The 12,402-nt window shown below is 45.2% G+C and overlaps 3 protein-coding genes across 3 annotated transcripts; 1 reads left to right on the top strand and 2 right to left on the bottom strand.

Moving 5' to 3' along the window:
* Window positions 1–3,172: 3,172 nt before the first annotated feature.
* On the bottom strand, window positions 3,173–3,815 carry PHALS_04314 (uncharacterized protein; the record flags this gene model as incomplete). Its single annotated transcript, XM_024718406.1, has 2 exons — window positions 3,173–3,346; window positions 3,504–3,815. 2 exons carry the CDS (start codon window positions 3,813–3,815, stop codon window positions 3,173–3,175), a joined length of 486 nt encoding a protein of 161 aa, XP_024583808.1.
* A 610-nt stretch (window positions 3,816–4,425) lies between these two features.
* Window positions 4,426–4,738, top strand: PHALS_04313 (uncharacterized protein; the record flags this gene model as incomplete). Its single annotated transcript, XM_024718405.1, has 2 exons — window positions 4,426–4,446; window positions 4,505–4,738. The coding sequence occupies 2 exons, from the start codon at window positions 4,426–4,428 to the stop codon at window positions 4,736–4,738; spliced, it is 255 nt and encodes an 84-aa protein (XP_024583807.1).
* A 1,471-nt stretch (window positions 4,739–6,209) lies between these two features.
* PHALS_04312 (RxLR-like protein) lies at window positions 6,210–7,079 on the bottom strand (the record flags this gene model as incomplete). The annotated part of the gene is made up of 1 exon (XM_024718404.1): window positions 6,210–7,079. One exon carries the CDS (start codon window positions 7,077–7,079, stop codon window positions 6,210–6,212), a length of 870 nt encoding a protein of 289 aa, XP_024583806.1.
* Between the last annotated feature and the right edge of the window lie 5,323 nt (window positions 7,080–12,402).

The raw sequence follows: 12,402 nt of genomic DNA, 5'->3' as shown, positions 1-12,402 counted from the left end.
TATAATTCATTATCGTATTTGCTTCCTCAGAGCAACGTAGAGCATAGGTTACGCTTGCACATAGTCTTTACAGAATGATAGTCAACGACAGGTCAATAGCCATGTACATAGTCAACCGATCGTTACTCTTCTCCAACAAAACTATAAAAATCATCGGAGTTGTTGATGTATCTAGCTTATTAGAAGCATGGCAAATTCGTCGCTTGCCGGTATTCTTTCTGACTTAGAAAACCAGTACCAAGTCACTTCCTTTCACATGACCCGCTTTATGCTTTGCACGTGACGAAAGTATGCTTCCATATTGGATCCATTGCCAAGATACACGATCGATGATTCCGGGAACAAAGTGAATTTGATGAATTAGATAATGCGCTGCCAAATCCAATGATTACACGCATTGTAGGTCTCATGTCATTTTTTATAAAAAAAAGTTGAAAACGATCCGAAGTATCCGTGAGGATGGCTGTTTTCCTGAACCCGCTCGTGCTCTGTGAGTCGATTCAATTGTGACGGATGACGAGTTCAGCTTCTTTCCTTGTACCAGCTTTATGATCTCGTCAACTGCACGGTTTTGCAATTCCTCGCATGTATCTTCTTCAAATTTCACCTTCACCTCAGTAACAACTTCTGCTCGCTGTAGTGAGGGTGACATATAACCCTTGAGGATAACCAAGTTAATACATTCAAGACTGGATAATCTTTTTCATCACATCTCGTAAAGCAAAATTGCAACTGATCTCGCAATGGGTGCGTCACATGATAGTGTTGGATCAGCGTAGGCACCTGTTTAACTTCAGGGAGCACTAAACTCTGGTCAATTTGACATGTGACTTACAGTCGCACTTTAGCTCCACTCGTCTTGACTCGTCAGACACCAGTTTTGAGCTATTCTTTACCTTCTCATTGAAATACATTTTGCAGAATACGGTATGTAATTGCTCCTTTCAGTACAACAGAGTAACACGCTATATGCGCTCGCTATCCTCTGATTCATTCTGATACTGCGATTCACAGCCGCTTCTGCCTGCCGAGAATACTCAATTCACTTGGTAGAGTTAAAGCTATCAATTCTGAATAATCACAAGTCATGCAAGAAGACTGTTGCATCGAGTCCAAACAAAAGCACATTTGCTTTCTAACAAATGTGATTATATATTTGGCCAAAACTCCACCAGGAGAGAAATGCTTGCACATGGTTCTTTACTTTAGTCGTAACATGGATTGTGACATTCCTGCAGCGCCATACCTAGAGTGAGAGCATTTTTTCGGATCTTGGTTAACTACGATTGAAGTAATCAGACTGTTTTGAAGCTACAACACAAGTCCCAGACGCACAGATGCCTTTCAGTTATCGGTATACTTACTGCATCTGCTTACTGTCCACTCTTCTCGGCAATTCGTATTTTGGGTTGTTCCTTGAAGCTCGTTTATCGATCGAATTACTCACAATTTTAAATAGCCTGGGTCGTAGATATCAGCCCTGAGCTGAACGACCCAAGTTTCTTCATTATAGTCGATAATTGAAAGCTGAGCCCGAGTTTTGATAGAGGTCAGTTCTATAATTTTAGGCTGCTCTTTGCATTCTGGCGTCGACTCCCGAAGGATTGTGTATGTTTTGTGGTCCACATAATTTGAGTAAATTGTGTGTCTAACATCAAGTATACACCCTGTATATCTGTATATCCCCTTTCAAAATTGGATGCATTGATCAAGTAAGGGAGGTTCAAAGCCTATTGCCTATAATAATAAATGTAACTCCTCTCGTCTTTGCGTAAGTCTACGGCCCACATTAAGCGAGCAACACGCGAAGAGGCATGTCAACTGACCTCATCCATTTTTAGAAACTGTGTGTACACGGACGGGCAATTCCCGTTACACTTTGCCCCGGGCACGCTCCAAGAGGATTTACTTCCGAGACCCCATCACGCCGTCGCACCTTGGATGTTGTACTCCGCATTTGATGTAATGCTCACAATTCCCTCAAATGAGGGAGGGTAATAGTGAAAGATCTCAAGTGCGAGCCGTACTTCGTCGGAGAACCACTGAATACTATGTGGTGCGTGGCTCAAAGCACTTCGCATTAAGGACATATTTGATACTTATGTATAGAACACAATACTGATGTTTACAACACAATAGTGATGTATAAAACACATAAAAGAATCCTTAGCTTCACAATTAAAAAATGCCGTGTAACTTTGAGGTGACAGTTTTATCAAGCATCAAGTCGACATATGTACTAAAGACTCGTCTCAAGATAGAGACCCAGGAAGAATGCACCAATTTTGTTCGACAGTATGTATGAGAAAGCACTTATATATTAAATGAAAAGTATATTGATGACATATTACACCTACTACAGCAACGCATTGCTTTTTCCCGTTATTACTAACAATCCGGCACTTTTTCCTTCATCGTCAAAATGTCATAAATCGCAAGCAATTCCTTTTCTTCACTCTTTATTTACGCATCCTGCTCACTCAGTAAAGCAGCGACAAACGACTTTTGCTACAATTTTGCATTTGTAACCTGGCATTTTTGCAGCAGCCCCAGCAATTTCCGATGCCTATTTCGCAGTAGCTTTCACAGGCATGTTGTTCGTAGCTTAAAGATATTCGAGTAGTCGTACAGTGTAAGTTTCTTTATGTCCAATTCTAGCAGCGCTTTCATGTACACCATTAAGCTCACATTGGGAGATAAAAATTTCAGGACAGAAAGAGCTGAATTTTTACGTCAATTCGAGACAATAGCAAACTGCGAGACACAGCATATGACCGAATTTCATTCAACAAGGCAGGTTTATCGGCAGATTCTAGGACTCCCAACAACTCGCGATAACTGCTCAGAGAACTCACCGATGTTGGCAGGTCGCCCTAGTAGATCTATGACTTACGATATTAAATCATGGTGCTCACCAAATTGGCGTTAAAATTCTGGATAATCGCTGCGTCATATCCACTTGGTCTTTTACTCAAAAGTGATTTTACCTTCCAGAAACCAACGCCCTGAGAAATAAGCGCGATAAGGCCTTCAATGGCACCAGAAGCACCCGCTTCAATGAAGGTAAACATCCCTTGCTTAGATTTTGCGCATGAGGTAACTTGTTGAACACTTTATTCCCTTATTGTGGCACTAGTCGAGATTTCAATTCGTTCTTAAACTGCGCTTTTCATCATTCGTTACGACCATTTTTTTTTGGGTTGTACTTAGCAGCCAGTACCGTCTCAAACACGAGTTTCTCGTGCTGGGTTGAGAGAGCGCCAAGAATTGAGAGCTCATGTAAAAGTAGAGAGAGAATTAGCACAACACTGCGCATTGTAGCTGTTTGACGACCACTTGTCAAAATCTGCAATAATCTTCAGTAAAAAATAACTTTCAACGATTCACGCTATCTCAACTCGTGGCTCATAGGGCTGGACGCTCAACATTAGCGGCCACATGATAGAAATCATATGGCTTGAAGTGACGCCCGATTGAAGCGTGAATTCTTAGTTGATTGATACCTCAGGTGAGCAGCTACCGATTCTGGCCCTTGTACAACCAGCTTCTAGATTCTCGAGACATAAGCTAACCAATCCGAGGCAATTGAACAACCTGTGTTCCAACTTCGCGATACGTACAGTCCTATGTCCGCATCGATTAGGTGATACGATGGGTACATACGAGTCAGACGCAGTGTGTATTGTACTGTAGGATGTTTCGTGACGAAATGCGCTTGGGAGCAAATGGCGCAAAATCAAACGCTTTGAACCGCGTTTACTCCACGATTTCTTTTTAAAAAGCCGGATGAATTGCAGCATTGACTGAGTTGACATTTAGCTTGTGGTCTCGCGTCTCGATGAGATTATAAAATGCAGAATCTAATGGGATCTTAACTTAATTTTTACTTAAAATGTTCGGCACAGCAAGCACTGTGAACTCGTGACCAAAGATGTACAATTGGCTAAGCACTTGAGAACACGCGTGTGGAACGTGCTTATCACCACATGTATTAGCATTCTTAGTCAATCGGTCGGCTCTAGCAATCTGCGCTATTCCATTATTATGGCCCTTAATCGTGTTTATTTGCTGCGATCAACTCATGGAAGAAGACTGGTACACAAAGTTTTTGATCAGCAGCCTGAAGCTGCCTCACCAGCGCAATTCCAATAGCTCGTTGGCAAACAATTTGCGTCTTTGAACCTTAGGCCTTTAGTTTTCGAATGTCTTCGAGACCGACGATAGACCAGTGCTTTCCAAGCACGTCATGTTATCCCTGGGACAATTAATTTTAGGGATCGGAATCAAGACTTTTATTTGTTAGTGCTATGGTCGCAAAATTTACGAAATGTATAAGTAACTCAGTCATGGACTCTCTCTATTACTTCACATAAGACCAACAGCGCACATGTACATCGGACATCTTTGTTACAATGCCCCATCATGATGGCCCAATTCCACGAAAATGTACTTTATTTGTACAATATAAGTTCTTACAAAAAAAAGGCCGATATGTCATGTAAAGAAAATGGGTACCCCTTTTCAAATTCGCATAGCTCAAAAAAATGATACCTCAGACACGGGCTCGCATGATGTGATTTTGGCGCTGTGCATTTCAAGGGAATCTATTTGTGTACGAAATGATAGTTCTGGCGTCAACAATATAACAATCTTGTCCAAAGCATTGTCGAGCTCCTCCATGTTCAACAAAGCGGTCTCCGCTTCCAAGCGTAGTAGCGCTGTTGGACAGACCCCGTAGAAGTCGTTATAAGCATTTTCTCGGTCGTGGGGATCGGGTCAGACTCCGGTGCTATTGATCGACATCCTCTCCGTTTCCGTCTACGTACCCATCTACACAAATACTGATCTGCTGTTTGAAAAATTTGTGGACCAATCTCCTTCCTTGAGTTGATTGCAGCAAACAGGATGTCTTGGAACGCCCGCAGATGCAAATGTTAGCAGCCTGTACGCAAGGCCAGAGACAACTGCATGCCACATACCTACTGCATATAGCGCTAGCAATAGTACGCTGCACCTCGACCTTAAACGTGCGCTGGCAATCTGTACAACACCACCATGTCATTTAGCTTCTCCAAACTCATGCACTTCAAAATCGATGCTGGCAGCATTTTTTCTTCACATGTTGTCGTCACAAGCATCACCGCAAAGTGCACTGAAGCAGACTCCAAGAGCAAACATAACGTGCCATGTGCCGCAGTTTGAGTACGGAACTTCTCGAAGAACATATATTTTTTGTCCTCAGGACTGTTTAGAAGAGCAACTCTGGCAAAAAAAATATGTGCGCGATAGTGCTATCTACGATGACGACGTCTATTAAAAGGCGAGGCTGGTTCAGTTGCGCAGGGATACCGTGTGGCGCTTTATCTACTTACTGACGGAGTGATTGGACGCGGCGATGGACCCTCTTGTCGTGTCGTCATCTGCAATAGAGGTTAAAATTGTGGACCTCGTGCCGGCAATCCATCTTCGCGAGACTTTGTCTTTTCGGATCCGTTTGCTTATGAGCTTGTCAAATAGCAAGTTTTGCACAGCTAAGAAAAGAAATTTCGGCTTCATCCGCTCACAAACCTTCGATGTGGGTCGGCCGCTTATCACTCACGCCATCACTTACTGATGTCGGTATCAACGAGAAGCCCCGGCGGTCGAACATGAACCAGCGTGCATTTTTGATGAGATTGCGACGTGTCTTGTTGCAGCTCCATAATCGGTCGGCAGCACTGTCATTATAGTAATGTTTTAGATATTTACCATTCGTTGGAGACAAGACTAAGCAAAAAAAAAATCTCTATTTGTACTTGAAACATCGCATTCGACTTCGCAGTGTGAGGACCCAAAGCCTTCATGGAAGGAAACAGGAAGATTGCACAACAGTTGATACCTGACATGCCTAACAGGTCTTGTGCAACAGGTTCTGTGGACTACATATCCTGTGGTGTCTTTTTTACAGTTTGTAATCTCGCTACAATCTTAAAGTGTCCACTCTTAAAATTATCAGAGGACACACTCTTTCTTGTCATCAAAGAAATTATATCAAATGATATTTTTTATCATGTGTGACGGACTGTAAACCATCCCAATGATCACAGGAGACACCAGACAATACAGTTTGACAAATTATGAAGTAATGCTGTCAAGAAGCACCATCATGATTGCTTCTCCCTATTGTATCAATGCTCGCGTGACGGCCAAAACAGATTCTCAATTGCAGACTACGTGCTATCGGGCATGTTCCTTGTTGCTTTCAGGTACTCCAAAAAAGTATTGACTTGTGGGTTTGTCTTCCAAGACTTGAGCTGTTTCCACTTCGGACCTTCCAGCAAATCCATATCCAGCAGCGCTTTCTTGTAGACGATTGGAGTCACACCATGAGAAATCATCTCCTGAGCTGTTGCTTTTCTTTTAATAAGGACAGTAGCTTGACGGAGAGATAACTTTACAATAAGCCGATCCAAAGTCGACATTTCATCTACGGTGTTCGACCAGACCGTATTCAAAGAGACCGGTAAAACATCATCACCTGGAAGTCCGAGGAGCTGACGGTACCGCCACGAAAGCTTATCAACAACCTGATCTTCAGCATTCTTGACGACTTTCGTAACAGGCAGAATCTTCGTATTCTTTGATTGCTGAAATTCGCGATATTGAATCATGGTTTTTGCATAATGCGGAGTATACCCAAGTACAATCGCCTGATCATATCCGTAATTTCCTTTGTCGGTCAGTCGTTTTAACTCAGTGAACTTTGTCCGAGCGGTAAATCTGTAGTAAGCATATACCAACCACCTCCGTAGTGACAACAGCCACCGCTTTAACGTCGGCAAAATTCTATTTTTCATACTTTGCACAGGTGTGGAGGTTTCGACCACCTTCCTCATCTTTTGTTCAATGGCAATAACCTCTCGCACTGTTCGTTCTTCATTAAAATCACGCTTACCATCATCCGTCAAGAAAATGCGATTGTCGTGAACAGTGTCCTGATAATCAATCGTCTCGGACTTTGAGTACTTGCGCTGAGATACCAAAAGAGTGTCGCCGCACGCAAGCTTTGCACAGAGTAAAAAGAAAAGAAGAACGAGCATACGCACTGACGCTACTGGTCTACTGGTCAGCATCAGCTCACAGGTTTAGGCTCAATGTCCAACAGGATTATATTCGGATCCGAGTAAGGTTCTCTCAGAAGAAATATTCAGAAAAAGAGTTATTAAAGCCATAAATGTGGCTTCGGATCAGATGGAAGAGACAGTGATTGCATTCCTTTATTAAGTAGTTCCAAAAGCTTTTGCTTAGATGCTGCGCAATAAGCGGTGAATGGTCGATTCTATCCTACATCCTTTTAAAAGCTTACTGTGCGAATTTTCAAGTTCTATCTTGTGGTTCGCACTATTACGTATATACACTTTTAGCTATATTGTATTTGTTTTGCACATTTGCTCTATAAAATCCAATGTAAAGACATTAATTAGGATGCCAAAGCGAACATTTTCTTGATCTGTTCATTGCAATTGTAAACTTTTCATCTAGAAGCTTGATGTTCAATTCCGGAATGTAAAAGGCGAATAAAGACCAAGCGTCACTAATTTTTCATTATATACTTTTGGATCGGAAGTTTTAGAACGCATTATTTTCAGCCATTGTTTTCACTCCGCATCATGGCTATACAAAACTTTATCTCGAAAACACAGTTATTACTGTTGTGTAGAGCACTGGCAGTTGGATGTGGAGCACCACATTAACCCCTTGCGGGCACTGCGTGAATCTATGCGCTTTAAGAAGCTGATTGCCAATATAAACAAGGTTGTCGCTGGTACCAATGAGATGCCTTCAAAAGGCTGCTTCATTAGAAATTCTGGTCTGTGGGTATATCTCGAAAAAAACAAGATCATCGTATATGAAGCATTGTCTTTCTTATTAAGAGACTTAAGGAAGTGGTTTGGCCTAGCCGTCTCCTTGCACAACTATAGTGTGAATTTACCCTGGTATGAAGGGGTGGGTCACAGAAGATGGTGTGACCACATAATGGTGTGGCTAAATCCTAATAAGAAGTCAGTAGGTGGCTGAATTGCCAGTGGTTATGCATTTTGATTAGGTTTTACTCCTTAATTGGGAGAACTTTGGATATAGATAAAAGTGGTTTTACCGCAAATAGAACCAAGAAATACAATTGATATTTTGAAAGGAAGAGTTTATTTGGCCTGGGTTAAAGTTGGGGTTACTTTTGGAGTAAGCGTTTTGTGATCCGCTATACTCGTACTGGTTCTAGTATAGACCGAAGGTCACCCACCTTAGCTTAACTTCCTCTAAGCGAAAGAGCTATGGCATCCCGCTGCACTTGGTAGTACTTGTAGTCAATCTACACCTGAGTCGCTACAGCTGATCCTCTGTGAGGATAGAGCAGTTCTCATATTTGCCCCAGGGCATGCAGAATGGGCTTAAAAGCTGATGTCTCGGATGGGCTGTGAGGGCGTGCAACACCTTGCTTCACAAAGACCTGAAGCGATCAGCGTGCGCCTAGAGCTGTATCGCGCTATGAAAAAGCTCTGCTAGAGCACCTTGAACAGAAGATGTCGGCGTCACCGTTGACGACAAACGACTCCTCCCGACCCAAGCCGCCCATGGTGAGCGTTAAGACATCCGAGGGCAAGGATGGAGAGAATCTACCGCTCAGGAAGAGGAATCAAGATTGTCATGGCGTCAGTCATGCCCCAGACTGAGCAACAGCGCGGGGTGCAAGCTATCTCCAAATTCGAGGTCAAGCGCAAGATTGGGAAATGACGTGCGGCACTTCGGTCGAAGCGGCGTTTATCTCCCGGACAGAGCTGAAGCTGCAGCTTTCACGAGCGTTCACGCCGCTTAGACAGGTATATCGCGTGCGATCTCGTTTCCTTGCCGCCGATAGGGCAAGAAGGAATTGGTGGACTTTGCCAAGGTTTAGGTACCCTCAATGCCTGGATGGCAGCCGATCCTCTCCCCGTGGCGGTCACAGTGACCGCCTTTATGGAGGGCCTCCGTACTGGCGCGACCAAAGCGGAAGTCTTCCGTGTGCATCCGTTTTCTGTTGAAGTAGCAGTGAATGTGGCATTGATTGCCGAATTAAACTTTAAGTCGGTACGGCTTGTTTGACATGCACCCTTTAGCAGCTCGTCGAGCGGGTCTGAGCCGATAAATCTCAGCTTTTCGAGGAAAGAGGAGGCAGAGCAACGAGCTGCCGGGCAGCGTTCGATAACGACGGTGTTTTATTTGTGGAGACACCCCCCTCGGACTGTTTGTACCCTGCGCAAGGTGCGTCAAGCTTCATTGAACCGACGCTCCGCTTCTCACTAGTCTTCTGGTTTTTCGCGTGGAACAACAACACCCAGTAGGCGTGGGGCACCCTACTGGGGAAGAACTGATTTTTGTTGATTCTCAAAGAGGTAGAGGCCATCAGGTCCAGCCCCGAAGAGCTCCGTGCTCTTGAGCGTGAATGCAAGTCGGGCTTGCTGGTCGTAAAAGCGACCGTGAAGGGCTATGAGATGCCATGGAGGATCCTCATTGACGCCGGGTCGTCGGGCAATTATGCTCGACGCTCCACGATCGAAAGAAGTGAACTTTTTGCTGAGCCGCTAAAAGAGTGGTTGAGCTACATCGTCATTGTTCTCTTAGCGACGGAGACATGTGTCGCGGTGCCGAGGGTCCCTGTGGACCGCGGTGTCAAGTTTCTTGACTTTGATAGCGTGGAGCTCTGCTTAATCCCTGAAAGTATGACCTCATTCTTGGTATGGCATGGTGGGATCACCATGAGTCACGGATCGTGGAGATCGGCGACCTTAAGCGCTACACGCACGTCTACTGGTGGGGCTTTGGTCATAATCTCTGCTAGGAAGCAGAAGTACTATTGGCGCGGGCACTGGGCCGGGGCGGTCACTGTGCTGGAAATCGGAGTACCCCAGTTTTTAAAAACCAAAGGTGTTTTGAACAAGAGCCCTGAGCAAGGATCACGGGCTGAACGTGGAGTGGCACGTAACCCACTGAACATTGCTCAAATTAAGAAACACCAAGATTGGCATGGTCGGACGAGGCCCGAGGCATCAATGGCGAGGATCTTCTGATACGCGTGGAGTGGCACGTTATCCACTGGACGAAGACTGCGAAAAAGCAGCTCTTAGTCGGATGTTCTTATAGCATCAGCACTCCGATGGAGCAGGGAGACGCCGAGTGCGTGTTCCCACTGGTCTCGATGAGACGAAAGATAAACTATATAGAGAGGAGACGACGAAGCCGTATGATATTTGCAGACGTAGGGCGTCGACCCTGACTTAGGGTGTGTCTATCGTAGACGATAGCGCACAGCTATATATCCTTGTCAACGGTATGACGGGGGAGGAAGACGGCGACGTACCCTCGAGGCTAATCCCGCGGTGGATGCTCTTCTTTAGCTGGACGAGTTGTCCTTCGAAGAGTTTGGCGGTGCCTTGAATGCAGGAAATTTAGCCAAGGTGGTCACTATAAGACCAAACGAGGAGATTAACTCGACGTCCCTTCTGAATCAAACTGTCCAGGAGGTAACTCTAGAGTGCGCTGAATACACATAGTGAATCGTCGATCCTGAAGGATCCCTCGAATCCGTACGATCCTTTGGCGAAGATATTTCAAGACGTCGTCTCCAGAGACCTGTCGGCGGTTTCACCTCCGGATCGAGGTGTGCGTCATTCGATTGACCTGGCCTGCGTAACACGCGAATTCCCCCTGCCCAAAAAGCAGTGTGACGCCATTGACGCCTTTTTGGTGCAAAGTACGGCGCAGGAATGTTGCATGAGAGCAAGTCTCCCCATTTGATTCCCACGTTTTGTGTTCGGAAGCCGAACGGCAAGCGGCGTATCGTTCACGTTTACAATGAACCAAAAACTATTACTATTCCGGCACAGACGTCGATTACTAAAAAGGATGTTCTACGAACAATGTGGTTGGCTGTACATAGTACAGCGCACTCGATTCAGTCGATAGCTACTACCAATTGCTCATGAGAGCGAGTGATTATACGCTGACAGCGTTGAGTACTCTGAGCGGGATGCTCTGGGAGGGGCTAGTGATCCCCGAAGGGCTGTCATATGCACCAGCAACATTCTTTTCGTCTTGTGACGCAATTGTTCAGGCAACACGGGCATATGCACAGACATACTTCGACTACATCTTTGTCCATAGTCGTGCGGAGTACGGGAGGATAGATGAGGAAAATCCCATCGTTCATTTTAAAGCGGTGTTCGACTGCATGCGCACGAATTAGGTGTATGCTAATGCCGATAGGTGCATCTTCGGTGCTGAAAATCCTTTTCTGAGTGCTTCATTAGGTAGCGTGGCCATCGAGCGGATCCCACTAAGGTCAAGGCCATCATGGACTGGCCGTTTTAAAGACTAAAAAGGACTTGCGCAAGTGGCTTGGCCTCGCCAACTACTGCACAAGTATAGGGCAAATTATGCCGAGATGGCACACTTATTGTCTAATCTCCGTAAGAAGGATGCAGAATTATGTTGGGACACCGAGCATCAGGAGGCTTTTTAAGGGATAAAAGACAGGCTCCTTCATGCACCAGGTACTGGCGTTGCCAGACACCGATCGTGATTTTAGTGTCGCCTGTGACGCTTCGGTCTATGCCATCGGCTGTGCGCTGCTACAAGCAGACGCCGAGGGGCGAGAAGGAGTGATTGCGTTCGGATCTTGCCAGCTTAAAGTTGCGGAAAAGAACTACCTAGTCTACTATAAGAAACTACTCGCGATGAAGTATGCACTTGTCAAGTTCAGGGTGGCCCTGCTTTGCTCCAAGCCGTTTGTGATCTAACCAGATCATGCGTCACTACGCACTGCAACTTAGTCGCCTCCTCTCTCGTATAATATAGCCAGGTAGCTGTCCTTCTTAGCAGAACATAAATTCGAGGTGAAGCATAAGCCAGGAAGTAGAAAGCTTTGGCTGATGCGTTGTTACGCAAACTGAATTAAAAGCTTGCTCATGTCACGACGGTGACGTCGTCAGTGACGCATTTGTTCCGCGCTGCATACACGGGTGATCTCTGCAACAGACTCTTGGGAGCAAGGAGCTTGGAAACTCGGACAAGAAATTGTCAAAAAGATTGCGTGCACGATTGCACCGATATTCGCTGATTAATGGGTTGCTATACTATTGCACCGATTCATCGGATAAACCACGAATTGTGGTTCCTCATGATGAGGATTTGAAATATCGCAACCTCTATGAGGCTCACGATACACCACTCAGTGGTCATCTCGGTCGTGAGAAACGTACAACTCTGTGGTTCACCACTATTGGTGGCCCAAGTTGTACAAATGGACGAGCACCTATGCGCGCACGTGTGAGACGTGTCAATGGGTGAAACCCGCTCCGAATGCGGCTGCGCCGCTGGCCAGCTTAG

This window comes from Plasmopara halstedii (genome assembly GCF_900000015.1).
Source record: "Plasmopara halstedii genome assembly, contig: Scaffold_2592, whole genome shotgun sequence".
In the NCBI taxonomy this organism is placed as follows: domain Eukaryota; phylum Oomycota; class Peronosporomycetes; order Peronosporales; family Peronosporaceae; genus Plasmopara; species Plasmopara halstedii.
Note: the sequence above shows the minus strand (reverse complement) of the source record. Positions and strands in the feature narration are given on the sequence as shown.